The 26,167-nt window shown below is 47.1% G+C and overlaps 1 protein-coding gene across 1 annotated transcript; it reads left to right on the top strand.

Moving 5' to 3' along the window:
- The first annotated feature begins 1,372 nt into the window (after positions 1-1,372).
- On the top strand, positions 1,373-24,438 carry rabep1 (rabaptin, RAB GTPase binding effector protein 1). The gene is made up of 18 exons (XM_086226844.1): positions 1,373-1,507; positions 4,460-4,588; positions 4,730-4,933; positions 5,149-5,309; positions 5,649-5,768; positions 6,434-6,569; positions 7,860-8,038; positions 10,462-10,569; positions 11,152-11,613; positions 12,933-13,037; positions 13,225-13,341; positions 14,560-14,658; positions 15,398-15,538; positions 15,973-16,162; positions 17,329-17,384; positions 18,269-18,367; positions 18,805-18,921; positions 19,276-24,438. The coding sequence occupies exons 1-18, from the start codon at positions 1,462-1,464 to the stop codon at positions 19,375-19,377; spliced, it is 2,571 nt and encodes an 856-aa protein (XP_086082970.1). The 5' UTR covers positions 1,373-1,461; the 3' UTR covers positions 19,378-24,438.
- Positions 24,439-26,167: the final 1,729 nt, after the last annotated feature.

Raw genomic sequence — 26,167 nt, 5'->3', positions numbered from 1 at the left:
GATATATATTGACTATTTATTGATCTTTATTTGAGAGCATCCCATGATAGACCTGCATTTTAAACATGAACTTAAATCCAAAATATCTTTTTATCACAAATTTTTTTTATGTAAGTAGATTCTTCCTAACCTTTTCAGAAAACAGCTGATCTCTCATCTAACATGCCATTAAACACCAGCTCTGATCTGACATCATCAGATGAAGCGGAAATGTTGTCAGATGTTGGACATGTGATTCTTCTGCCCTCATGATCTCCCTTCAGCTCATCAGCAGTGTTGACAGGACGAACGTCCACAGCAAACTCCTGCAAATTCGCCTTGTATCAAAACGCCCATCAACAATAACGATCAGGAATCGCCAGCGCAGCCACGCGGCCTCATTTCCCTGTCCTTTTCAGAAACAGCCGGTGTGTCTGGGGTGATATTGTCAGTGCATAGATGAGGAAGGTCCGTGGTGAGATATGTGAACAATCATCATGGTGTGAGATCAAGACGCCGCCTGGACATAAAAATCCATTAATCACAACATCTGCATTTACATCGCAGCTTCCTCATTTACTGGTGACTAAAGCAAAATGGAGGCTGCATCTTCACTGTCACTCTCTGCCACGATCCAGGAACTCTGTGTGTGTGTGTGTGTGTGTGTGTGTGTGTGTGTGTGTGTGTGTGTGTGTGTGTGGGACACTCAAGCAGGCAAAGCAAATGTATGCACCTCTCAAAGCATCTGTAATATTTTTGGTAAACCTTGAGTCAATCTTAGTCAAGTTAGTCCTCCATCAGTCATCGATCCTTTATCCAGTAATGTGAATTATGTGAATGTATTGATTCAACAGCTACTGTGAGAGAATGGAACATTTTATTGGTATAACACTTATATTTCACACCGTGAACAGTATTTATTATTATAATTATAATTATAATTATTATTATTATTGTGTAAATAGTGAAAGCATCCTGACAAACTGTGTGTTAACAACATGTCATGGTGCTGAAAGGAAGTTATTGTTGTTTCTTTTAAGGGATGCATTTAAATCTGAATATAGAAGTCGATACTTTCTATTCCTGTGAAACTAAATTGTATTTATTTTGAAAGCTGACACCAGGGTTCGTCAAGTCAGTCGTATTGTAATGACATTTTACAGGAAAAGGGTATTTTGTTAGCTAAATCTTAGCATACAAAGGCTAATTTAAGGAAGACGCACCACTGGAACGTGGCTTATTTGCCGCGGAAATGTAATCAACAAAAACCACTACAGCTCTTTCTTTCCCAAAGCATGTCACGTGACTGAAAACAGACGCCAATATGCTGTAGCAATTTGATTTTATTTTGAAAGCTTCTCCGGAAGTCACTCTCTTTCCCTTGGCTAGCTTAACACTGGTTGTGATGTTAGCCTGTTTCTTGGACACTCCTAGCCTCTGTGCCAGTGCTCTAATTACTGCCTCGACCCCCCTCCGGAGACCATGGCCGAGCAGGCCGCGGGAGCCCCTCTCTCGTCCCAGCATGACGGTAAATTTCCTGCCTTTGTGGAGTTTTGTTTCGGGGTGTTCATGGCCGGCAGCACCGAAGCCAGCGGCCTCTGCATCTTTGACAACATTAGCTTGTTAGCATCATCGGGGCGACGTGTCACTGGCTGTCACTGGCTCTTAGGCTACAATTTAAGCTGCGCAGTATGAACATCTACGATTAAGGACTTGGACTCCTGAGCACGAAGTTGCTAAAGGCTCCCGATCCTGCGTAACGAGGTAAAAACTGCGTCTCCATGTCAGGCAGCCTAGCTGCTGCAGCTAAGCTGCCTGACATGGTCCGGACCGGCCTGGCTCCGCCGCGCAGGGCTGCAACACGGATCATATGGTTCCTATCGTTGTGTAGGGATGTGTACTGCTTCCACGCTCGGGGGTTGGATCGTAACACAAGAGGATGAGGATCCTGCAGGGTTTCTCAATCAGGGGTCCGGGGAACATCCTGGGGTCCTGCTGGGAATCTGGCTAGCAGTCATCACATGCAGGAGTACTACCAGTGTACTCATCAGATGGAGCTTTTCTGTACCCAGAAAGGTGGTGGATGTGAGGAGGTGATGGACGTGTAGGTGAGTGATAAGTCAGCATCAACCACTGGAGCCAAAGTTCTGAGTTCATAGCAGTTCGACTGGGAGCAGGTTTATGTCACAACTAAGCTGGTTTTCCTGAAACCAGTAGGGCTGGAATAGATGGCCTCAGACAGGAGAGGTGGGAGCAGATCCATCCATCAGTCTGCAGTGCTGCAGGTCTGGCGTTTTTTAACATGTTCATTATTTTCTCAGAGAGCGACTCCTGGACGTATTATGTAGGAGCTCTGGCTGTCAGTATCTGTTCAGTAGTGATTGGTGCAGAGGCTGAAACGGTCTGGATGAGTGCTGCGCTCCTCCTGTAGGCTTGTAGTTGGAGATGCAACGATTACTGTAGTTGCGGGTGTGTGCCAGTGTGGGAGGTGCGTCTGCCCGTGCTGCTGCTGGTTCCGTTGCTGATTAATGCGTTGTCCCAGTAACCCGTCCAAAAGTACTCCAAGACTACACTGGGAGAGCGGCTCTTTTCTGCCTTCTGTCTCTGAGAGAGCGAACATGCACGGACTGCACAGAAGTCAAATGAATGAGTCTTGGTTCATTTGAGTCCTCGCTGCCTCCGTCAGCTGGCCGGCCGTCTGGTTTGTGGCCACTGTGACCTGGAGCTGCTTCTGACAGCGTGGATGCTGGTGGTTATTGATCTATGATGATGATTGGTCTAGAGATGATGCTGCAGACAGGACGTCATGCACCTTTACTTCCTTCTAGAATAAGTCATGAGACATAATGGTCCAGAATCTTCAGTCGCAGCTCTTTGGCCTCGCAGCACTAACATCACTGTGTACTTTCAGAAGCAACAGCAGTTCTGCTAGCAGAAATTGCACTCCAGGGCTGAGGACACCCAGCTGCTGTGGTTCTGTTCTAGTTTGATAGCTTTTTTAAAAACTAATTTGCTGAAACATTTGTCGGTTTGAGCATGGAATATTTTGGGGCCTCTGATTGTTGCCAGACAAAACAAGATAAGATGGCCTTCGTTTGGTTTCTTGTAAACGTCGACGGTCATTCACGGGAGTGAGGTGATGAGTACATACCAAGACAACACCACCGTGTTTGGGCTTCTGGTGAGACTCAGGGTCACGAGTGTGTTTCAGTTTCCCTTTCAACTTGACTCATTCTCCAGTTGGAAAGATGTGATGGTGGTTCACACCGCCATGGCGTTTCTGCTTTAGTGTTTGCTCATCGCATCATGTGACTGGTCGGGGCGGGCATGTGTTGAACCGTCCTGCTGCTTGTGCCAATAAATGTTTCCAGTTCTCTGTCTGCGTCTTAGAATAACTCCCTCTCGACTCAAACGTGAACTCTGGACAGCTTCTTTTTTTGGTCATCGGCGTTTGGATTTGTAGAAGAAGCCACAGTTCAGGCTTTGTGCTAAATATTTACATGGGAGGAGTTGGTTTGATGAGGCTGTTGGTCCCCTGGCATCCATTGTTCATCACTAATGATGTGGTGCGTCCCGACGGCCTGTGATGGGCTCGAATGGCCCCGAAGGCTGAGAGTGAAGTCCAGAACCACTGCTGCTCCCGTGTTTGAGTGTCGTCGTTGCCTCGGCCGAGAAGGTGCGCGTGATTGGTGCTGTTTGTGTGTCTGTTAGCAGTGAAATTAAAACTACGAGGCTGCAGCACTGAACCGGTCTGGAGCAGAGAGGCAGCACCGTCAACATGGCCGTCGCGAAGGGACCGTGGTGGCACCGCGTGTCTGGGATGGAGGTTTTTATTGGCTGCTGATCATACAAATCAGGGTTGATCATTATTGGATTTGTTGCTGACATCCAGTATGCTGAAACTATGCAACTGATTGTGGCCAATAGCCGATGCTGATGACGTTAATACCTTTCTAAACACACGTTTACGTGAAACGTTGGATACATTTAGAAAAACACATGTAGACATCGTTAATATGAAAATCAATGATTTCTTTATTTCCAACAGATTTGGAGCAAAACCATTCATAATTATTGTTGTTTGCTGGTAATTGATGGGGCAAAGCAGAACTGGGCCGACGCAGATATCAGCCCTCTGTCCGACACAAATGTATGGAAGAAATGACAAATATCTGCCGGTACGGGGACGCTAAGAATCCTCGAGTCCTTCAGCCTTGGCTCGTCTCTGTTGGTGGGTGGTGTGGTTGCTCTATGGGCGCTCAAGGAACAGCATCGGTCCAGCTGCAGACGCTTCCCTGGGGAACCTGAGTATTAAATTTGGTTCCACGCCTGCAGTTATTAAAACATGTAGGCCAGGGTCAGGAGCTGGTTCTGTGACAGGAGACGTTTACAGCTGACCCGTTTACAGGAGTTGTCCCCTGTTCAGTTTGAAGGTTTGACTGTGTAACCAGCACGGCGTGGCTTGTTTCTCTTCCTTCAGATGTGCTCCAGCAGCGAGTGGCTGCTCTGGAGCAGGAGAGGGCTGAGTTCATCAAGCTCAAGCAGCAGCTGGAGGCTGAGTTCAACCAGAAGCGTGCCAAGTTCAAGGAGCTCTACCTGTCCAAGGAAGGTGAGGTGTCACGCTGATGAGGATCCAAGTCTGTGTCTGAAGCCCTCATAGATACACCTGCACGCCAGCAACCTGCTGTTCTCTGTACCTGGCTCTGCTTTGAGTCTTTGTTCTCATGGGTTCCATCTTTCTCTCACCCAGAGGAGTTGAAGAGGCAGACGGCGGCACTGGAGGTCGCCCAGGCTGAAGTGAGCTCCATCCAGGACCGGCTGGCTCAAGCTCGGGCCGAGATAGAGACCATCAAAGCTGTGGCCACTGTGTCAGAAAACACCAAGCAGGAGGCCATCGACCAGGTGCGCAGCCAGTGGCAGGAGGAGGTGGCCTCGCTGCAGGCCATCATGAAAGGTGAACACTCCTTTTCACAAGTCTGTGTTCAAGACATTCAATAATTCCCCACATTTTCTCTCTTCAAGAAATCAAAGTTCCTTCATCTCCTCTGTTTGAGTTAAACATGTAGAAGTGTTATAGTCACTTGAATATCAACATACCTGATAAAGTCCAGAAAACGAATATACAAGTTAGCCAACTACTTTCATGATGAGTTTCCTTTTTTCTATCAGAAACAGTGTGTGAGTATGAGGTCCAGTTCCACCAGCGTCTGGAGCAGGAGCGGGCCCAGTGGAACCAGTACCGCGAGGCCATGGAGAGGGAAGTGGGGGAGCTGAGACGCCGCCTGAGCGAGGGCCAGGAGGAGGAGAACCTGGAGGATGAAATGAAAAAAGTAGGCTGTGTTTCCACATCTGGGTGTGGAAGTGTCGAAGCATCCTGTCTGTGTGACGTGTGTCTGGTTCCTGCGCTGACGTCCAGCTCTCAACACTGGACCGCTGCTCAGGGATTCTCTTGGTTCAGCAGAGAATTTTTGTAGCGAAGCTAAAAATGCATTTCTTGTGTTTCCCTGGGAACAAGCAACAGCTCAAAGTGTGCTGGATGTTTGAACCAGGCTTATATGTATGAAACATGGGGGGGGGGCCTCGTGTGAAGTCTGAGCTGAAATTAAGCCTGTAACTCGTGTCTCTGCACACGTGTGCATCTGTACTGAGGGCCTGTTAACCCTTTAAAGGCCCAGGAGGATGCAGAGAAGCTTCGTTCAGTGGTGATGCCCATGGAGCACGAGATCGCAGCCCTGAAAGCCAAGCTGACCACAGCGGAGGACCGTGTGAAGGAACTGGAGGCCTCCAAGGTTAGTCGCCGCCGAGTCGCTCAGTGGGTTTACGTGCTGTCGGGCTGCAGTAGAGGAAGAGCGCTGCCTCTGGTTTACAGGGACAGGGAAGGATCGGTGTATGGACAGACGTTTGTCCGCCTCCACAGCAGAAGGTGGCCGTATTCCTCCTAACAGCTGGTTGCAGTCACAACTTTCTTCTGGTTCATCTTTTGCTTTGCAGACCAACCAAGTTAGCAAGGATCCCTGTGGACCCCAGATTATTAAAGCCATGCTATTCCACCTTGACTTAAACTCTACAACTGTCCTATGGAACACGCAGCGATTGAAGCACATACACGCTGGAGCTAGTTGGTTCCTTAGCATGTTGTCGAGGCATGCTAGTCCAACCTCAGGAAGTCCTGGACGGTTGCAGCCAGACTGACACGTTTACAGTTTGAGTTAAACTCCCGAACATCCTGTAGCAGGACTGACTGACGAGCGCAGAAGGAAAATGGCTAAGATGATGGGAACTGCCAGCTGCTACGCTTTCTTTCAGTAAATTGAATTGAAAATGTGATATTGCATTACAAGGAAAAAAATCTTTCCTCCCAGTGGAGGTCTGGCCAGGATCTGAGTCCTCTGACACAGGATGAAGCCTCCCAGTAAATGAGCAAGTGTTGCATGTTCATGATTTTCTTTTCCAGGTTAAAGAACTCAATCATGTTCTGGAGGCAGAGAAGTCGTGTCGTACGGACCTGGAGATGTACGTGGCTGTGCTGAACACCCAGAAGTCGGTCCTGCAGGAAGATGCAGAGAAACTGCGGAAAGAACTTCACGATGGTACTCGCTCATGGTTGTGATGAAAAGTGACCAAATGAAGATGAGGAGGTGTCAGAAGGGTGTTAATGCTGCAGTCCACTCTGTGCTGTTCACTCCATCTCTCTGATATTTAGCATTTATCCATCACAATGATCAGATCCCCCTCAGTAGATCGTTACAGTTACGCCAACGCTACAACACACTGGCATGCTGGGTTTATCTCTGGTAGTCCTCAGTTCTGTGGACGAAGGCTTGACAGATTTGTCAGATTATCAGATAAAACAGACGCGAGATCATCTGGGAGGACGGCGTCTGATGAGTCAGTTCAGACAGAGTCGTGATTCCTGCACAGGGCGATGGGAGTCCAAAGCTTCAGAGGCAGCTGATGACAGACAGACGCAGCCTGTGTGTGTGCGCTGACGGGAGTCGTTACTCAGCATTCTCTCAGCGGGGTTCTTCAGTTTCATGTAAACAGGAATCCTGTAGTCGGGGGCAGGGGATTGGAGCCACCCCCCAGGTAGATTTCTACCAGAGAACGCTGACTGCTCTGCTCTTGTAGCTGTTTCTAATCGGCTTTTTTGCGTGTACTTATGACAAAGATTGCAGAAAGTGCAGGTTGATGAAAGAGATTTTACACATTAGTGTATCTTTGGATGTCACATGACCCCTAAGGAAGTCAGACTAAACTGAAACTGGACTGTTGAAGCCTGAATCGCTCTGCACGGAGCGTTGGAACTTCCTCTGGGACGCTTCCTCTCTGTCTCGTCTTCTCGACTGGGCAGTTCTGAGACAACAACAAATGTGATTTAGGTGCTTTTTCAGATGTTTTGGAAATGAAGAAAACTGCCACATTTTCAAATTCACTTTGTTTTTGTGTTTTCAAGACATTCAAAATGTGAATATCATCATGCGTACACTGGCTATATTGGTAGGACCTGCTATTGGCCGAATCAGAAATATTTAGCTAAAAATCCACGGCTGTGCATCCTCAGAAGCTTTGAATCATGATTGTCTTTGTTTGGATTAAATGGGAAAAGAGAAAAAAAATGGAATTATGTAAAATGACACTTTTTTATTTATGCAAACAAATCAGCTCCAATCTGAAAGAGCCGGATGCCGTTGACAGGTTGACAGGTGGACAGGTAAAACTAGCTTAGCCACATAACTTGTTTCCTCTCAGTAACACTAAACACACTAAGAAAAGGACTTTCCAGGAGAATAATCTCACCCAACCTTTTCCTCTCCCTCTCTCTCTCTCCCTCTCCCTCCCTCTCTCTCTCCCCCTCTCCCTCTCCCTCTCCCTCCCTGTAGTGTGTCACAAACTGGAGCTGGAGCGGCAGCAGCACAACCAGCTGAAGCACACGTGGCAGAGAGCCAATGATCAGTTCCTGGAGTCTCAACGGCTCCTCATGAGGGACATGCAGAGGATAGAGAGCGTGCTGTCTTCAGAACAGCTCCGCCAGGTGGAAGAGATGAAGAAGAAAGACCAGGTACGCACAAAGACACAATCAGGGCCGTCGTCATTTCAGTGTCTAGCCCAGTCAAGGATCAGATGCGGAGAAGTAACAGTGTAGACTTCTTTAGTTTGCCGAGGTTGATGATCTCCTTCAAACTGGTTCTTCTCAGCTGAGCTGCACTCTTGCTGTTGGGTTTCATGATGTTTGCAGTGACGGCGGAAGGGTCTTCCGTCACGTCACAGCGCCCAAGCCTGTTCATACAAATGAGAGTGAGCTCACGGAGAATTACTACATTACCCGTGATCCTGACGTGACGTGTGTGGATGGTTGAGCACTCCGTTGCTATGGAGATGTCGGTGTTGGATATTTGGAGCCCCATCCTACTGATGGATTTTGTCACGTTTTTTTCTGTGAAATATCAGAGAAAAATTCTCAAAGTCTTCAACACGTGGTACTCTGGACAAACATGGCGGTAACCGGTGGGCGGACATGTTTTGTGTTCTTGCACCTTGCAAATGTCTGGCTCGTCTGTGTTCAACACACGCATGTGTGAGGGCCGCCGAGCACCACCTCACTGCAGCACACAGTGGAGGATATTCTGTTTTTAGATTCCAATTGTTGGTCTTACATGGAGTATTTTTGACCGCACATATCGCCACTTTTCCTTGAGAGGGAAAGCACAGATGATAATAATATCTTGGATCTTTCTAGACAAATTGCTGTGAGGACAAGAACCATAGGAGTGAGATGTATTGGATCTGAGAGTTACAAGCAAACTAGGTTTTTGTGGTTATGCGGTGACTGGCAGGCCAGCAGGACGCCCCACACCAACTATTATACTTGTCAGCCTTGTGTGTGAGGAACTGCAAACGTCACTTTTGGAAAGAAAACAGAAATCTTCGTGCGCCCTGTAACATTTGAGTAAAACCTTAACAGGATGGAAGTTACGCTTGAATACACAGCAGCTGCTGCTGCTTCCTCTGCCGCACCTTCCTGAGTGTCTTGTCAGGCTGAATCAACGTGTGGTTTGCCAACCTGAGGGCAGGGGACTGCACCACCCTTCAAAGGACTGTAACGCAGCAGCAGAAATAATTGGCTCAGAACCAGAACAGCTTCATGACACTGAACCAGTCGCTGCAAAAAAGAAAACCCTAAACATCATTGAGGACACAACCGACCCACTCGTGTTCTGCCCCTGCGTCAAAAGACCGTTAGCGGCGCACCGGACCTGATGCCACCCGTCTCAGTCGCGGTTTCCTCCACCCCCTTGTTGCTCCTGAAGCACTTCCCCAGTTGTGTTCCCGTCATGTGAGCTATCATCTCTTTGTGTACATAACCAGTGTGGGTCTGTCCTGTATGTGTGAGCCAGACAGACAAAACTCCAGGATGCTCTTGTATTTTTCACACCACCACAAACGTCAACCAGCTCAGAGGGTTAACGGAGATCAGTCAATGAGCCACTTTAAGGCTTTTCAGGTATCCATACAAATGTTAGCACGTAGAAGAGGTAAAAACAAAGGATACCACCTTCCAGGTGTGTTCCAGTCAATGTGCCTGTCACAGTGACCTTGACCTTCTTGACCTTCACGTCCCAGTGCACACTTGTCCAATGAGAAGAAATTCCCTTGGAGGCGCTGCTGAGACATTGCCTCAACTAAATGGCGCTTGGAACTGATGCCGCGTACGTGTGAGGTGACTGTAACCTTTGACCAGCAAAATCCCAGGCATCCCAATCGTCACGTTATTGTGAATGCAGCAGATGTACAGAGACGTAGTTCCTCCAACCCTGATGATCAGAGCAGCTCCACCTCCGAGTTTGTTCTCTGCCTGTCGCATGATGGCGCCTGAACTGCACCTGGACTGATTGGCTGAATCAATTCTAGTTTTCTCAAGTGTGGAGTTGTGCAGGTGTGTGTTTGACTTGAAGGTTGTTCATTTTCCAACTCACTATGTTAGTCACAGGGTGCACATCATGAATAACAGCTGTCAGTACAGAAATGTGGTTAAAACCCTGGAGCGACGTTTATCGGCACGTTGGATATCTGATGGTGGGGAGTTTTTCCGTGTCTCTGCATCACCTGTGACAGGCTGCTGCAGCAGCAACGATGGGAATTTGTAGACTGCATGTTGGGTGAAGGAAGTGTCTCGGGCATCAGTGTCTATGTCTGAAGAGTAAATCTAGTCAAAGCTGGAAAGACAGATTCTGGATGGACCAGTGGACGAACCAGACACTCATGGCTGATGGGATTGTCGACTGTAAGGGGAAATGCAGAAGTGCGAGTTGAGTTTAATAAAATGGAGCATCGCGTGTAACTGGCTCACAAATGTGTCACTGATGAATGTGGGTGGTGCTGAGCTCATGAAACTGGGGTTTTGTATTTGAATATCTATTTCAGTGTGATGGAATAATTACATGACGTATGGTTGCGTGATGAAAACCGTTTCCTCTCTGAAAGGAGGAGGATGAAAAAGAGAGGCTGAGCCAGGTGGAGCTGCATGAGGAGGATGGCGGCGACAACACCGAGCCTTTGGAGGATCTGTTCCTGGGTCTGAGTGTTGAGGAGGTACGAGTATCGTGTGGCTGGCTATGCCTGCCTGTGTGAGTTCACACCAGCTCCTTATCATCTCTCGCCATGTTTTATTCTCTTGGAGTAACGCGATCCTCTAACAGGCAACATGACACCTTCACTTTGTCCTGTACTGTCCTTCGTTTCCAGCAGTGATCAGTAGAAAACTGTTTTTGTGACGCTTGTGCAACTGTTAGATTCAGAGCTGTCAGTCTTTTACTGGGAAAAACAAGGCTTTCACTGAGGGGTCATCAGGGGCTTCTGTTTATAATTTGAGATTTTTTTTTGTTGATTAAAAAACAAAAACTCTATCTTGTTGTGAAATACCTCAAACGATGCCTCATGTACACCAGAATACCTGACCTGCTGTAAATGTCACGTTACCATAAAGACCTTGTGACTTGATGACTTTGACTAGAAGCCTTTTCATTTTCTTGGTCCCATTTTGTTCATTATCACACAACTCTTGCTGCATCCCAAACATGAAAGTCTAGTGGTAAAGTTCCAGGATCCTATATTCTTAGTATTTCACGTGTTATTTACAAATATCTCATGACACTCATTTGCTTTTGTCCTCAGCCGCCCACCAACCACAGCGCCCATGGCTCCATGCACTCCTTAGACACTGACATGGTGGCAGGCGCCCCCGTGGATCCCTACAAGGACAACCTGCGAAGAGTTCAGTCAACAGACAGCCTGGGGTCCTCGCTGTCGGCCCAGCAGGGTCTGGGCGGTCACAGCCACAAGGCCAAGTCAGCCAGCCACTTGGATGAGTCGGACTTTGGGCCCTTGGTGGGGGCCGACTGCGGGGTGACGGACAGTAGTCTTGGTGAAACCTCGTCCATCAGCTCTATCAAGCTGACAGCAAGCCACTTCCTGCTGACTAAAGACCAGGAGAAGGCCATTAAAGCCATGACGCCTGAGCAGGAGGAGACGGCCTCCTTGCTATCCAGCATCTCGCATGCCCCCGACACCGCCTACCTTCCGCCAGCCGGCTACCGGCTTGTCAGCGACAGTGAATGGAACCTGCTGCAGCAGGAGGTAGCTTTACTTTCCATACACACGTACGACACTTCCATACAAGCTCTTAACACTGCCAGGCAAATCTCTGTTTCACAGTACATGGAGTTTGTGTCAGGGGTGTGGGAGAAAGCATACCGAGCATGCTTGATGAACTGCGCAACAGAAACTTCCTCTTCTACTTCCTGGTTAGCCCTCTGCTAGCTCAAATTTGGATGAATACTTTAATCTCAGGGCTCCTCTGGGAGTCTTCAGACCACATGGATGAAATTCTGCGAGGGCGTTGACGAGGTTGTGTGATGGTACAACAGACGCAACGGTAACACCAGAGTAGGCCCAGACTCTGCTTTGCTCCACACAATGAAAGATACACTAATACCCCTTTCACACTGCACCAAAAACGCGGGTCAACGTGGGTTTTTGGGCACTCGACCGCGTCGACCGACTCGCCAAGCGACCCGGGTGTTTAGCGGCTTGGCTCTGCTCGGCTCGCCTGCAGTGTGAAAGAGGCAACCCGCATCGTCTCAGGTTTCACGCGACCTTCCTGTCGCATCCTGATTGTGTCACTGTGCCGCCTGTCAGGCTTCACCTGGAGCTTCTTCGGCTCCCTTCCAGTCGAGCCATAAACTCATAAACTCCATCCTCCTTCGCAGCATCGGCGCTCAGAAATTTTCCATCTGCGCCGAGTTTGAATGCTTTGCAAAAGAGACAGCATTGCGATGCACGCAACGACAATGCTAATGTTCAAGTCGGCGACATCCATGTTGTTGTTTGTTTACCTCTCAGTGTTCCTGCGCACGTTCATGTGAAATGAGGACGTCAGCGCGATGACGTACGAGAGAGAAAAACACAGGCACGCAGCCTCACAGCAGGAGCTCAGACCCGGGTCTGCTGGAAGCTGGAATGAGCCCTGATGCTGAGCAAACAAGGGTCCAAAAGCCCGCGTTGACAGGCGTTTTTCAGTGAGAAAAGAGTATAAGACGGGACACAAGGTGCAAGAGCAGGAAAAAGTGCGTGTTGTTAACACAGCAACAATAAAGGAGATCATCCAGTACCACATGAACTACTCCACACTGAGGAGTGTTGCACTGAACAGACGGCAGATATCACTGGCAGTGGTCACGTCTTTACCTATTGCCCTTATTGCACCTAAGAGACAGGCTGGTCCAAACGCACGTGCGTGTGCACACACACGTCGTCATCATCATCATCATCATCATCTTATTGCACCAGAGGACAGAGATCTTGCTGCTCATGCATCAGTGGGCTCAGAGGTGGCGATGCCCTTTTGTGTTGGGTGTTGAGCCATCAAAGTGTTCCATGGTCGTTCTGTCCACCAGGTGAAGAACGCTGGCAGGAAGCTGGGCAGGCGTTGTGACATGTGCTCAAACTACGAGAAGCAGCTTCAGGCCATCCAAGGACAAGAGGCTGAGACGCGAGATCAGGTTTTTGTAGTCTCTTCATTAAGATTTTCACTGCCTGAATGATTTCTCTCATCAACCCAAAGTTCGTGTTAGTTTTCGTGTTAGTGTGTAGAGCATCTGAATTTATTAACCCAATAAGAGACCAGGGGGAACATGGCTACTTGACCTCAGCTGATCAGCTGCATGACATCGTCCTGCTGTCCTCCAGGTGAAGAAGCTGCAGGTGATGCTGCGCCAGGCCAATGATCAGCTGGAGAGGACGATGACTGAGAAACAAAGTTTGGAAGATTCAGTCAAACTGGGAAATGAGGAAACTGCTGCTAAGGTATGAGCTCAGATGCTGCTGATGCCTCAGATATCTGGATTGTTGCTGATGACAAATACAAAGTTAGGATCTTTGTTCTCATTTGGTCCCAAAAAGGATCAGTTTCTTGGATAGAACAGATCCGCACATGCTTGTCTTCATGTAGGTTTCAGTCAAAGACATTTTCAGAAATAGTCACAATGTGATTGGAATTTCTCTGAGCTCATTCAGTGTGTTTCGTCTAAATGATCTGAAGTTTTTCAGTTTATTGCCTCTGGACAGCGAGCTAAAATCACAGATATGTAGTTTGCAACATTTAGTTAGAAATGATTGAAACAATTCATGCAGCGTCAGATCTCTTCTCAGTTCATTTTTGAAGGCCTTACTGAAGTTTTTTAAAATTTACATCCATCAGCAAACGGCGTACGAGGGTTCAGCGGCGGATGTTTCTTGAGTAAAGCTTGATTGAACTGTGAGCTTCTGGCCGGTTTGACCTCGCTGTTCAAGATTGACACTTGTTTTAATAAAGATCAACCAGAATTGACTCGACGTGTTAGAGGCGCATTTCCAATGAAGCTCCTCTGAACGTCACTCAGGCTTGTCCACTCCTGTCCCATCTTTTTTCTCTTTCATCCATCAACAGCAGGTTACCACGGTAACTGGCTCCTGAGTCATTGAGGCTGGCAAAACTAGCGCCAGAGGCCTCACGCTTTTATTTATCAATCCTGTGGGTGTGATGGTGAGCGGGCGTGCTGATCCTACAACTGTTGCATCAGATGTTTAGGTGTTAACAGCAACAGCGTCCAACGGTTACAGCAAGACCAGAAAGACAATAGAGATCAATACAATCGAATAAAGAAGTGAATCAGTTTCATGCAGTACAAAACTACAATCCTACAACTCCCATGAACACTTGCACACAATGTTTTCTGATTGGAACCACGGTCGACTGCTGTACTGCGATTGTTTCAGTGTCTTGTCCATTTTCTCAGCAGTGTCTGAACTGATAGAGTGAGAAACACACACAGAGCAAGGGTTTGATGGAGTGGAGGATTCTGAAAATAAATCTAAAATAGAAAGATATCCTGATGTGTCTCAGTCAGGTGATCGGGTGATGTTGTGAACTTGACCACAGCGTATACACAAGCGTAGACATCACGTCTTCTGTATTTTCTGCATCACGCATGGAGAGTTTCTCTAAGTGCAGGTCTGTCTGTCTGTCTGTCTGTCTGTGTGTAGGTGTCGGCCCTCGTGCAGAGAGTCCAGGAGTCAGAAACGCTGCTCGGCACGCTACAGCAGGCCTTCAGTGACGCTAAGAGGAACACACAGGACCAGATGGTGAACAACACATTCCTTCATTTTCCCTGTAGAGTCTCTTCATGTGGATGAATCTCCAGTGACTTCTGGGATCGCAGCCGGCCTCTCAAATAAGCATATTTACTGTGTTACTTTGACAACAAGCTCCAGCTTTATTCTCCTGCATGCAGCCAAACTAAATTACAGCTCTTCAATAGAGCCTGTTAGCGCTTTGGGTTTAACATTTGAAGCCTCTGAAGTAGCAGCAATATCACTTGCTCTCTATTTGCTGAGAAGACAGACTTGAAGACTGAATTTGTGTGTGTGCCCAAAGTCTAAGGTCGGATCAACCACCATAGATACGGAAGCATTCACACTGGCATCCACCTTGTGAAGGGAAAGTAAGAAAGATATGAGACAGAAACATCAATAATGAATGTTCCGCCGCAGACGTACCATAGAAAATGCATTGCTGTGTGTCGAGAGTCTGTCTCTGGCTGACAGGTTAGTGTGCAGTGAGATGTTCCTGTGGCTGCATGTGGCTTTGATCTGGAGATGGATGTGTCCTAATACTGCCATAAATCCAGTCCTAATGTCACATCAAGCAAAATGGTGGCTCAGCAGGGAGAAGTAGAAGGAATGTGTCTGCAGCAGCAGCTGTTGAGTCTGTCTTTACCGAGCGGTGAAGCGCTGCTGGTTTCATATCAGAGGAGTGAGGAGAAAAAGGGGGAAAACTGACACACGATGAGATGGAGTGATTCATTTTGTTTGTTTGTTTCAGGCTGTGCTGGTGCAGTCAAGGGAACAAGTGGCAGATGAACTCAGCCGACTACAAAGAGACAACGAGAGCCTGCAGGGGAAACACAGGCTGCACGTGGAGCTGCAGCAACAGGAGGATTTCCGCATGCCCAATACTGTGCAAGTAGGTGTCGGAGGCAGTCGCCTGGCTGCGCGTCGCCTCTCACTCTGGGTGTCTGCAAACTTTGTTGAAGACGCTACAGAGGCTGAATCCAGTTCTTGCTTAAATGGCAGGAGAATTGACCATATTTGGAAGTCTTGTGTTTCAGTTGTAAGTCAGGTGAACAGGTTTTCTTGCTTCCTGAGGACAGCAACGTTAGTTTTTGTGTGAAGGTGCTGACTGTTGGAAACTGCATCTACACGACTCCTATGTCGCCTCCCCACTGCACACGTGAACACGCTAATGAAGCGAATTACTCAAAGGATATTTCAACATTTTACAGATAGAATATGAGCTCCTTGTTTTTATCCTCCATCCATATTATATTTCTGTCAGCTTCTGTTGTCAGTTACATGACACATTTCTTTACATAGCGAGTCTGTGCACTGACTCTGCAGGAACTACAAGGCCTGGCGCTGAGGTTGCGTGAGGATATGGTGGCCGTACGGACATCAGCTGACCACATGGAGGAGAGGCTGAAGGCTGAGATCCTATTTCTGAAGGAGCAGATCCAGGCAGAGCAGTGTTTGAAGGAGAACTTGGAGGACACTCTGCAGCTGGAGATCGAGGGCTGCAAGGAGGAGATAGGTGAGACGTCTACAAAGCAGCCGTCATCTTCTCCGTCCCGTCATGTCAGTCGTCCAACTTAAGCAAACAGCCTTTTCAAGTCTCTGTGGGGATGGAACTAGCAAATGCTGTATTTTCATTTCATTCTTCTGTCTCTACTTTTGCTTCTCCTCCACTGAACACTGTCATTCAGACATCTTGGAAGGTATGACCACCACCTTGAACCGGCTCAGATTAGCGGCCCGTCTGTGTGTGTTAATAGCACGTGAATGGTGTCAGACTAATAACAGTAGTGACTGGATGTAGTGCTTCGCTGCACACTTGTGTGAGGAGGTGATTCACTGCTGTATGTTGTCAGGTTTGTTTGGGCACATTTGACTCTGACTGTGGACACTGTGTGTTTGCGCTGTCGATGGGAATCCCTGAGCAGTGTAACAGGGATTAAACCCTGTGAATATGTGGATTATGGGGAACGTCCGTTTACCGATCGCTGACCCCGTTGTGGTGTTTCATCTCAGGCTGCAGCTAACAATTATGCTCATTAATCTTTTTAATTCTTCTGTGGATTTTTGGTCAAGCTCTTGATGTTATGAAAGCCTTTGTTATGTTTTTCCTAACCACAGAAAATTGAATGAAAGTGTATGGACTGAAATGGCGGGACATTTTAAGATTCGAATAAGTTTAGAGCCCAGACATTTTACATCTTTGTTTGAATAACCAACTTGATTTTGCTCTCCTGAGACCACGTGGAGCGCGTCGTCCTCACCTGCTCACTGATGCTTCTCACTGCTGTAACCCTGAAACATGGAAAAGCAAATGAACCACTTTCAGGAAGAAAAATAGAGCTTTTGGGAAATTTTGATCGGAAACCAAGCACGTTTGATTACTAAACACCGAAGAGATGCTTGAGTTCCCCACAAATATTCACGAAGCCGTAATCTGTTGGATTATTTTATTCTGTCTTGTGTTTGTCTTTGAGTTCAGCCCCTGTGTGATGTTGCAGGGAATCTGGTGGCTTTGAGGGTTTGTGCTCAGTAGTTTTGCTTGTCTAATGGAGCAGCTTTGTTTCATTATTCATGAATTGCCAAATAATCTTCAGGGGATGGTGGGAATAATTCCAGACAGAATTTGGGGCCTGGAGATTTTGATGAGCCTGGGGGGTCCACTCATGATGTCTCTCTCCACAGCTTCTTTCTCCAGTTTGAAGACGGAGCTGGAGCGAATAAAAGCCGAGAAGGAGCAGGTACGATTGTCCTCTGCTACCCAGTGCTGCAGGTCCAGTGGCAGTGCTTCTAAACATGGTCCGGAAAATGCAGAAGTGTCTGGAGGTGATACTTCACAAAAAAAGGCTTTTTTATTGAAGTACTCAGTACTAGGAGTATTCAGCTCACTTCAACGTTTTTTTTCCCACCTTCATCACTTCAGAGTGACTCCAGAGTGCAAAAAGAACCAGCCTCATATGTTAGGTTGAAGCTAACGAAGACTGACGGCTAAGAGAAGACAAATTGTCCAGAAACGTCTGTTTCCAAACTCTCATCTGGTGTAAACCCATCACAAAGTAACGCAGGATGGGAAACGCTCAAGACGCCTATTTTTAGACCATGAAAGTGAGAATACTCCATCCAGGGGAAGTGTCACCTAGAATAACTGGTGTACAAGCTCGTGAGTCCATGGCTTGTCCTCTGCAAAGGACCTTATTTGGTCCCGGAAGGAAAAAGTTCTCTTCCAACATTCTTGTTTAGAATTTTTCACCTCTTCGTCTCACTCCAGCGTCTCCAGTGTCCAGCTTTGCATCATTCAGCAACCGTGAAGCTTGAACAATGAAATTAGGGTACAAAAAGCACATTTTAGGCAGAAGACATTTTTTTGATAACTGTAGACTAAGAAGTCTGTGTAGGTTCTCAGACAAAGAAGTTACAAATTAACTCCAAAGAGATTTTTTAAAAATGCTTTCACATTAAAACAGACCAATTTCAAAAACCCTCAGGAGTGTCGGTCCTGATCCTGCTGGACAGACCTGGAACAACACTCCCCTCTGTGCCTTTTGTTGAAGTTGGCGGTTGAGTGCATTGTTTGCAGCATCTTTTGTGTATTGGTGGATATCAAAGTCGTATTTGTTGTGTGTAGTTGCAGAGGAGTTTAGCAGAGAAGACAGAGACCCTGGAGGGTGTCCAGGCCTCGAGGATCAGCCTGGAGCACCAGCTGAAGGAGCTCGCCACAGCTAAGGTCTCAGACACCTCTCACAACGCCATCTTAACAACCCAACAAATTCAGTAGCGGAAAGAGCAAAAATTAATGATATAACAAATAATGTCAGAACCTTACAGATCTTGTTCTAATTTTTCCGCCTGAAAGACGAAGGATAGGAAAGGTGTGAATGCCTGTAAGAGGATCCAAAAAAGACAAGAAGGAAATATCTTTTTACCATTTTAAATACTTATTTAGAGGTCACATGATTCAATATTGCTTTTTTGTCATGTAATTGAGCGGCCAAAACTCACACATACAGTTATTTCTTCCAAGCCGGCGCTGAGTGACCTTCCTCCAGCTGTGATGCACAGTCGGCATAAACGAACATTATTCAACTACAAGTCGTCTTTTGTCTTTATACTGAATCCTGACTGTGGCGATTCCCTCTAACCGTGATGAGTGTGTCGCTGCAGAGTGCACTAGAGAGCCAGGTCTTTGACGAGAAAGACAAAGCCCAGCGGTTGCAAACGGAGCTGGATGTCAGCGAGCAGGTCCAGAAGGACTTCGTCAAGCTTTCTCAGACTCTTCAGGTACGCACAGTTTAATCTGTGGAGGAAGTTTGAAGTGGACCAAACGGGTATAGTGCCTCAGTCGACAGTTATGCAGGTTATCCTCCGGATTTATGAAGAGGGATCTGTTATTCTACTCCCCATAACCCCCATTTGAACCCTCCCCTCCCTAAAAACTGGCTTCTTCTGATCTGCCAAATTCTAGAAGCTTCTAGAAGCCTCTTCATCGAAAAACAGCATGATGCATAATGATGCAAACTATGGGTCGGCTAACAGAAGAACGTCGTCTCTGCGGTGCTCAGTAGAATGTTGTGTATTGGGATGCAATGATCAATCAAGCGCTATTAATCAGTCAACATGTGTCCGTGTGTCCAGGTACAGCTGGAGCGAATACGACAGGCGGACTCCTTGGATCGGATCAGATTAATCCTCAATGACACCAACTTGACTGACATCAACCAGCTTCCAGAGACATGATACCTCCACAGGAAAACTGCCTTCAGCTTCATTCCCCTCTCTCTGGATCACCGGCCCAATAACATGATTGATCTGACCCTCCTAAGCCCCTCCTCCCCATAACCACCGTGGACGAGTCCGGAGGGACGAGGACGGACCTGGCCCGGAGAGCTCGGGGCCTCTGGTGTACAGTCTTGGAGCACACGGTGGATAGAATAATGAAGAACACTACTAAAACCATGTAAATAACTCTGTGTCCGTGTGGACGAGGGAGGCCCTCTTGCTGTGGGTGTGTGTCTTGTTTCTCCTCTAGATTTGACTGTATTAGCTCAACCAAAAAGGTCCTTCGTCATCTAATGCACTTTCATCTGAGACTTCTCTCTCCAGGTCGATAGAAAGCTATTGGATGCGTAACTTCTCTCCTTCTGCTCCCCGATCAGTTGATAATCATCTCCTCCCTCCACTCGCTTGTTCTTCCCGTGTGTTTTTCCCCCGTCTGGCTTTGTCTGGGACATTTCCACCTTGTTTTTGTCACCCAAGACTCATTGAAGGAAATTCATGGAAAATACTTGCACATAACTGGCAGGGATGAAAAGCAGGCAGCGTGAGCAGGACCCTCCATCTCCAAGATGTCTGATGTATCTGTTTTGCTCCCTTTTTTAAAACTGCAGAAATACAGTAAGAAAGCATTCTTGTCCCAAGTGGCTGGTTTAATTTCTCAACTTTCTTTGGTAGGTTGTCAGGATTTAACTCCAGCGAGGAGTGAGGTGAATGAAGGACGAGCAGAGTTGCTTTCCTCTTGTCACTGTGCAACCAAACAAAACAGGTTTGTGATCAAAAATGTGGCGCCAAACGATTCTCACTGCACTCACAAAGATCTTCTCCTGCGATGCTGGTAGAATTGTCTTTTCAACAGTTCTGTATCTGAACCACGCGATTTTGTTTACAGATTCAAACGACTGGTTGTGTTGAGTCTGGTGGTTGTGACCTGCTCTGAGAAGGCTGCGTCACACGCCTGTCACGCGTCCCGCCCCGTCACACCTCTGTCATACGTCAGTCACACGTCAGTCACACGTCAGTCACATGTCCCGCCCCGTCACACCTCCCTCTCACGTCCCGCTCCACCGGTTCTTCTCAGCCGATTCAGCTGGTTGAATCTGAGACCGTCGGTGACAGAACACGGTGTGATTGAGTACTGAGTGAAGAAAGTCTTTGACTAAACTCTGTTCCTGTTTCGCCGTTTTGAGAGTACATCGATCCACCGACGTGGATTTATTTACAAGACGGACATCTGGGACGAAGACAGCAACATGTCTTGTGTATCCGCAGTCCTACATCTTCTAGTTCCCCGTCCTCATGAGCACATATTGCTACCAGCTGGAGGGAGTGTTGCCTTCCCAGCAGACCATCGGTGCTATCTGGCGTTCGGTTGTTGTCTTCGTGGTGTGTTCAGGTGCTTTTTGGCGAGGACACAGGGGACATGAAGGTTTTGTCTCAATAGTTCACAGCCCTAAGACAACGTCTCTGTTGGTAAGCCCCCCCCCCACCAGAGCTCAACAGCAATTCAAAGTTTTAGCTTTACAAATTAACACATTTGATGTGCATTGATATGTTTTTAATCAAATATTTGATTCTTTAATTCTTCTTAACTCTCAGTCAATCTGTTGGGTTTGATTGCACAATGAAGGCCACCGGTCACGCAGGAGTGTTTGTCGGTCTCGGCATCCAACACTTTCAGAGATCAGCTCCACTTGGAAGAGCTCTTCACTGTCACCAGCTGTCTTAAATTATAAGACAGGAGCAAATCAGCTCAGAGAGAAGTTTTCCTGTCGCTCGCGTGTCTCTATCACGAGGAGACGTCTCATCCACCGTCCTCTACTTCAGATTTAAACAAGAGAACAACTGTTGCACAGCTTAACAGTTCTCTAATGTTCCTTTTTAAAGGATTCACAAACTATAAGACACACGGATGGGCTGGACCTGCGGGGTGCTGGTGCTGATCTGTGCTTTCCAACGTGGCGGTGGCGGTCAGCCACATCCACCCTTTTTACAGTGAGACAACACACCAGAGCAGCGGTTCTCAACCTTTCTACCTTGGAGCGCCTCACACACACACACACACACACACACACACACACACACACACACACACACACCAGAAGAATACAGTGATTCCTTTCTAATGTCCACTGGCAAAAAATATGGCCTGCGAGTATTTCATTGTATTTTGTATTTTTATACATGTTACACTGTATACAAGGCAGCCTCACAAATATATTACTATCTTTTTAAAAAGTTGTATATACAGAATTTATATGAAATTACTTATCCAGTAAGAGTGTTGCGAGGATTTTATTTAACTAGTTTTAAGAGCTCCGGCTTCCCTCTGCACCTGTAAGTGGGAAGGGGCTGGAGGTTGGGAACCACCGCGCTCACGTGTGTTTCTGAAAACCTTTTGTGGCAAAAAAAAAATCTCACTGCTTCCCCCAAAACATGAATTTGATCTTCCAAGTCCTCACTACGGGGAGTCTTCAGCTCACGAAGATGTTTTTCCCTCCTGCATCACCTCTTAGTGAATCCAGGACGCATGAAGAACCAGCCACGTATATTTAGCTCGGAGCTAAGGCTAGCAGCAGCTCAACTGTCCAAACCCTCCAGGTCGTCTGGTGAAATCCAGGTCTCCTTGATCCAGACCTGTGATCACTTGGACTGGAGAGCAGAACTAACTAGAACACTTGTGGTTCTGCCCTACAGAACCGATGTGCAGTGTAATCTGGTGGCACATTCAGTAGAACCAAGTCATTAGCTTCAGGCGAACTAAACGTGGCTGACTCTCTCTGCATTGTGATGTCACTAAGAAGTGATGCAGGAGTGAAAAAAACCATCTTGGTGAGCTCCTGTTGGCGAGGAAGGCAAAATCAATTTTTTGGCAGAATTAAATGCAGCTAAACATTTCAGCACCGTGTCCTCATCGGGGGGCCGGTGCTCCCTCCTCCTCCGCGTGAGCGTTTCTGTGAGATACTTTGAGCTGACGATGTCGCTCCAGTGCTGCTCTCAGAAGCTAGCTTGGCCTCTGAGTACAGAAATTATATCTGAGGCGAGAATGCAGATCAGTTCTGATATGATGATGCGGTCGTGCAGTACTCTGCTAATTCTCACATTAGAACGCAGTAATTTACCACTTGTTCACTGCTACGGAACAAAACTTAACATTTATACTTTTAAAGAGGTCAGTAGGCTAGAAACCACTGGACTAAGCTGTGTTAGTCATGTGGTACGTGGATGATCTGATCTGCTCTGGATTGTTTGCTAACTACTGGAAGTCATCACCAGGTATTTGGACACCTGAGCTGCTCCCTGATTGGCTGCCCAGAGCCTGTTCCACTATCCCAGCGGCAAAGGCTCATTCTAGATGCAAGGAGGGAGGTTCCAGAAGTGTCTTGGAGGGTTGTCATGGTGAACAGTGATGACGGTTATTACTGTAAATCTGACGAGCGCTAGACTGAGGAATCTTCCAACTTTGACTCCGTTTGCACTGCCGACCATTTCCTGCATTACACGAGGGTGATGAATTATCTGTGTTAGAAAGATGCTAAATACTGTGCATGAAGCTGCCATATACTGCTTTATATGTCTCTGATGTAAATTCTCAAGGTCTCAGCTGACACCGGACGTACCAGTTCTGCTGTTTCCTTTCAGTGGTCTGTCTCAAATCCAGGCAGTGTGAAAGAGAACCAGAGCAAAGCTGGTAGGTTTGGCGTCACAGAAGCGCTGTCCATAAAGCAGCAGCAGCCCTGTGAGTGAAACACCACTCTCTGTTTCCTCCTAATGGAATCAAATGAACTCAACTATCTCAATCGGCCAGTTAGAGGGTGGCTTCATACACTCATCGCTAGCAGAGTTCATTACATTTGACTAGTTCTCACACAACTTGACAAGTTAGTGAAACGTAGTTCTTCAGCAGAAAGCTCCAAATAACAATTTCTATGTTCAGTAGGTCACCAGATTATTTTCATGATTCATTAAATCTTGCTGTTAATTAAATGACAGAGACAAATGAAAAGAGACCAGCACAACAAATGTATCTAAATTATGCTGCAAGCAGGTAGAGACCCTTCTCTCCTCTGTGCTGCATTATGGAGCTGAGACCCAGGCTAGTTAGCTTAGCACAGTGACTGGTAGTGGGTGGGAAGTGTTAGCGTAGCTCCGTCTCTGCCTGCATTAATATCAGGAGGGTTGTGTGTAGCCTTGGTGATGAATACCAGTTTAACATGAGGAGACGTTGTAGTGGTAGAATCAGACACGTAGCAGGAACTACTTTCCTGACTGGGCGCAGTGATTTGACGCAGCACCTCCAAAGCTCCACTGGAACTTGGGTCAACAGAACCAAAGGTTTGTTGAGGACTAGAAGAGCGACTGCTGCTACTGATGATGAGGAGGAGGAGGAGGATTCCTGCTGGACACACCAGCATCCTGGACCAGAGCTAGTTGATGCTAACACTTCCACCCACTACCAGCCATTGGGCTAAGCTAACTAGCCTGGACCAGAGCTAGCTGATGCTAACACTTCCACCCACTACCAGCCATTGGGCTAAGCTAACTAGCCTGGACCAGAGCTAGCTGATGCTAACACTTCCCACCCACTACCAGCCATTGGGCTAAGCTAACTAGCCTGGACCTGAGCTAGCTGATGCTAACACTTCCCACCCACTACCAGCCATTGTGCTAAGCTAACTAGCCTGGACCTGAGCTAGCTGATGCTAACACTTCCCACCCACTACCAGCCATTGTGCTAAGCTAACTAGCCTGGACCTGAGCTAGCTGATGCTAACACTTCCCACCCACTACCAGCCATTGGGCTAAGCTAACTAGCCTGGGTCTCTGCGCTTGTCTGACTCTGAAGACGATGGATGTGTGTATTCCTCTGAAATGTGGCATGTTCTGTTTTTATGTGACTCTGTTGTCTTCATTCTGTAGCAAAGATGTGTGGATACAAACAGATGGACAGTTTGGTTTCATGATTTGAATTAATCTCTATTAAATGAACAAAACACAAAACCCACGTACGGTCCAGCAGCATCGCACAGTTAAAGATCACGTTTCGTTGACCAGGTTGCAAATGTCTCTGCTGACCAAGTGTGGAGTGGCTGTGTGAGAGGTGGTGTGGATGGTGAGGGCGAGCCAGTCGGGGTCGCACCGACAGAAACTGTGTGACTGACAGCTGATTGGTTGCACTCATGTGGTCGGCCTCATGTGGAAGCCAGCGTTTTACCGGGCCGGTGCGTCACTGCAGGATTCAGGACATCATTTTCTCTGGAGGCCTTTTCACTTTGGCTCTGTGTTTTCATTTGAGTTGTGACATTTAAATGCCCTCAGTGTTTATTCACATCACAAACTCATGACCTCACCTGTCGTCACAAATTTGTCGTGGTTAAGCTCATTTGGTTTATCTTATTTAACAATGTATCTAATTAAAATAGCTTATTTGCAAAATGTCTTGAATCCCAGAAGGGTTCAGGTTCGAGGGAGGTGTCAGAGGGAATCGTGCTGCTCTGTAGCAGACGCACAGATCTGGAGGCTCACGTCCTGATTTGTGTGTTTTAATTATTCTGCGTAATCGTGTTAATCAAGGAGTTTCATTTGTGGAAATTGGCCTCTTGGTCCGGTGCTCACGGGGCCGCTCGTCCCAAAATCAGTCAAACATTTTTTCCTCTTTCCTGCAGTCGTGAGGACCCACCCAGATGGTTTTGGTGCAAGTAGCTGACTTCTGTAGATTCCAGCTCCAGAGATGTTTGTCCCCTCTTGAATTGAAGATTAGATTAGATTGATTAGATTAGATTAGATTAGATTGATTAGATTAGATTAGATTGATTAGATTAGATTAGATTGATTAGATTAGATTAGATTGATTAGATTAGATTAGATTGATTATTTTGACTCTAAGAAAAGAGAACTTGTAACAGAGTGTCTGTGATGAGGTGTTGCGTGGAGGAATTGTTGTCCTCCATCTTGAGTAACGGGGCCCTGATTTGTTGAAAAGGAAGATTTCTTTTAATTTTGCCCCTCCAATATATTTCATGTGATGTAAAGTAATTTATTACTTCAGATTCAAACTGTGTAACGAAACACAGAATGTATGATTTATTTATAGAACACAGGATTAAACACCCTGATCTTCATTAGGGGCCAAATGAGTTAAAATACAGGGTTGTTTTTGAATGATGCAATGTTTTGGGATCCTTTCAGGATTTAGTTGCAGATCCTGTCCAGATTCTTGTATCGTCAGCAATGACTGAAAATAATTCGTGTTCCCAGTACATTGGTCTTTGAGCCAGACTGGAGATGTGTTTCTGATGATTCACGCATCAGTCGCCGGCAACGTTGGGTTGTTTATTTTAACCCATTTAATATTGATGTTGTCAGTGTTGTCTTTCGTCGCTGTCGCCGTGGTCATCCTCCTCTTATCCTGTTGGTCCGGGTCGTGGGGGCAGCAGCCTCAGCAAGGAAGCCCAGACTGTCCTCTCCCAGCCACTTCCACCAGCTCTTCTGGGAATCCTGAGACGTTCCCAGGCCAGCCCAGAGATATAATCCCTCCAGTGGGTCGGCCTTGGGGCCTCCTCCTGGTCGGACATGCCTGGAACACCTCCTGAGGGAGGCGTCCTCAGCAGATACCTGAACCACCTCCACTGACTCCTCTACCTGGAGGAGCAGCAGCTCTACTCTGAGTCCCTCCTGAAGGACGGAGCTTAGTGTGCACAGGAGGAAACTCATTTCAGCCGCTTGGATTCAGGATCTTGTTCTTTCAGTCATT

This window comes from Aulostomus chinensis, chromosome 15 (assembly GCF_037954235.1).
Source record: "Aulostomus chinensis isolate RoL2024-O1b breed Wild chromosome 15, RoL_Achi_v1.0, whole genome shotgun sequence".
Classification (NCBI taxonomy): Eukaryota; Metazoa; Chordata; class Actinopteri; order Syngnathiformes; family Aulostomidae; genus Aulostomus; species Aulostomus chinensis.
The sequence above is the reverse complement of the archived record's forward strand: the minus strand, read 5'-3'. Positions and strand labels throughout refer to the sequence as shown.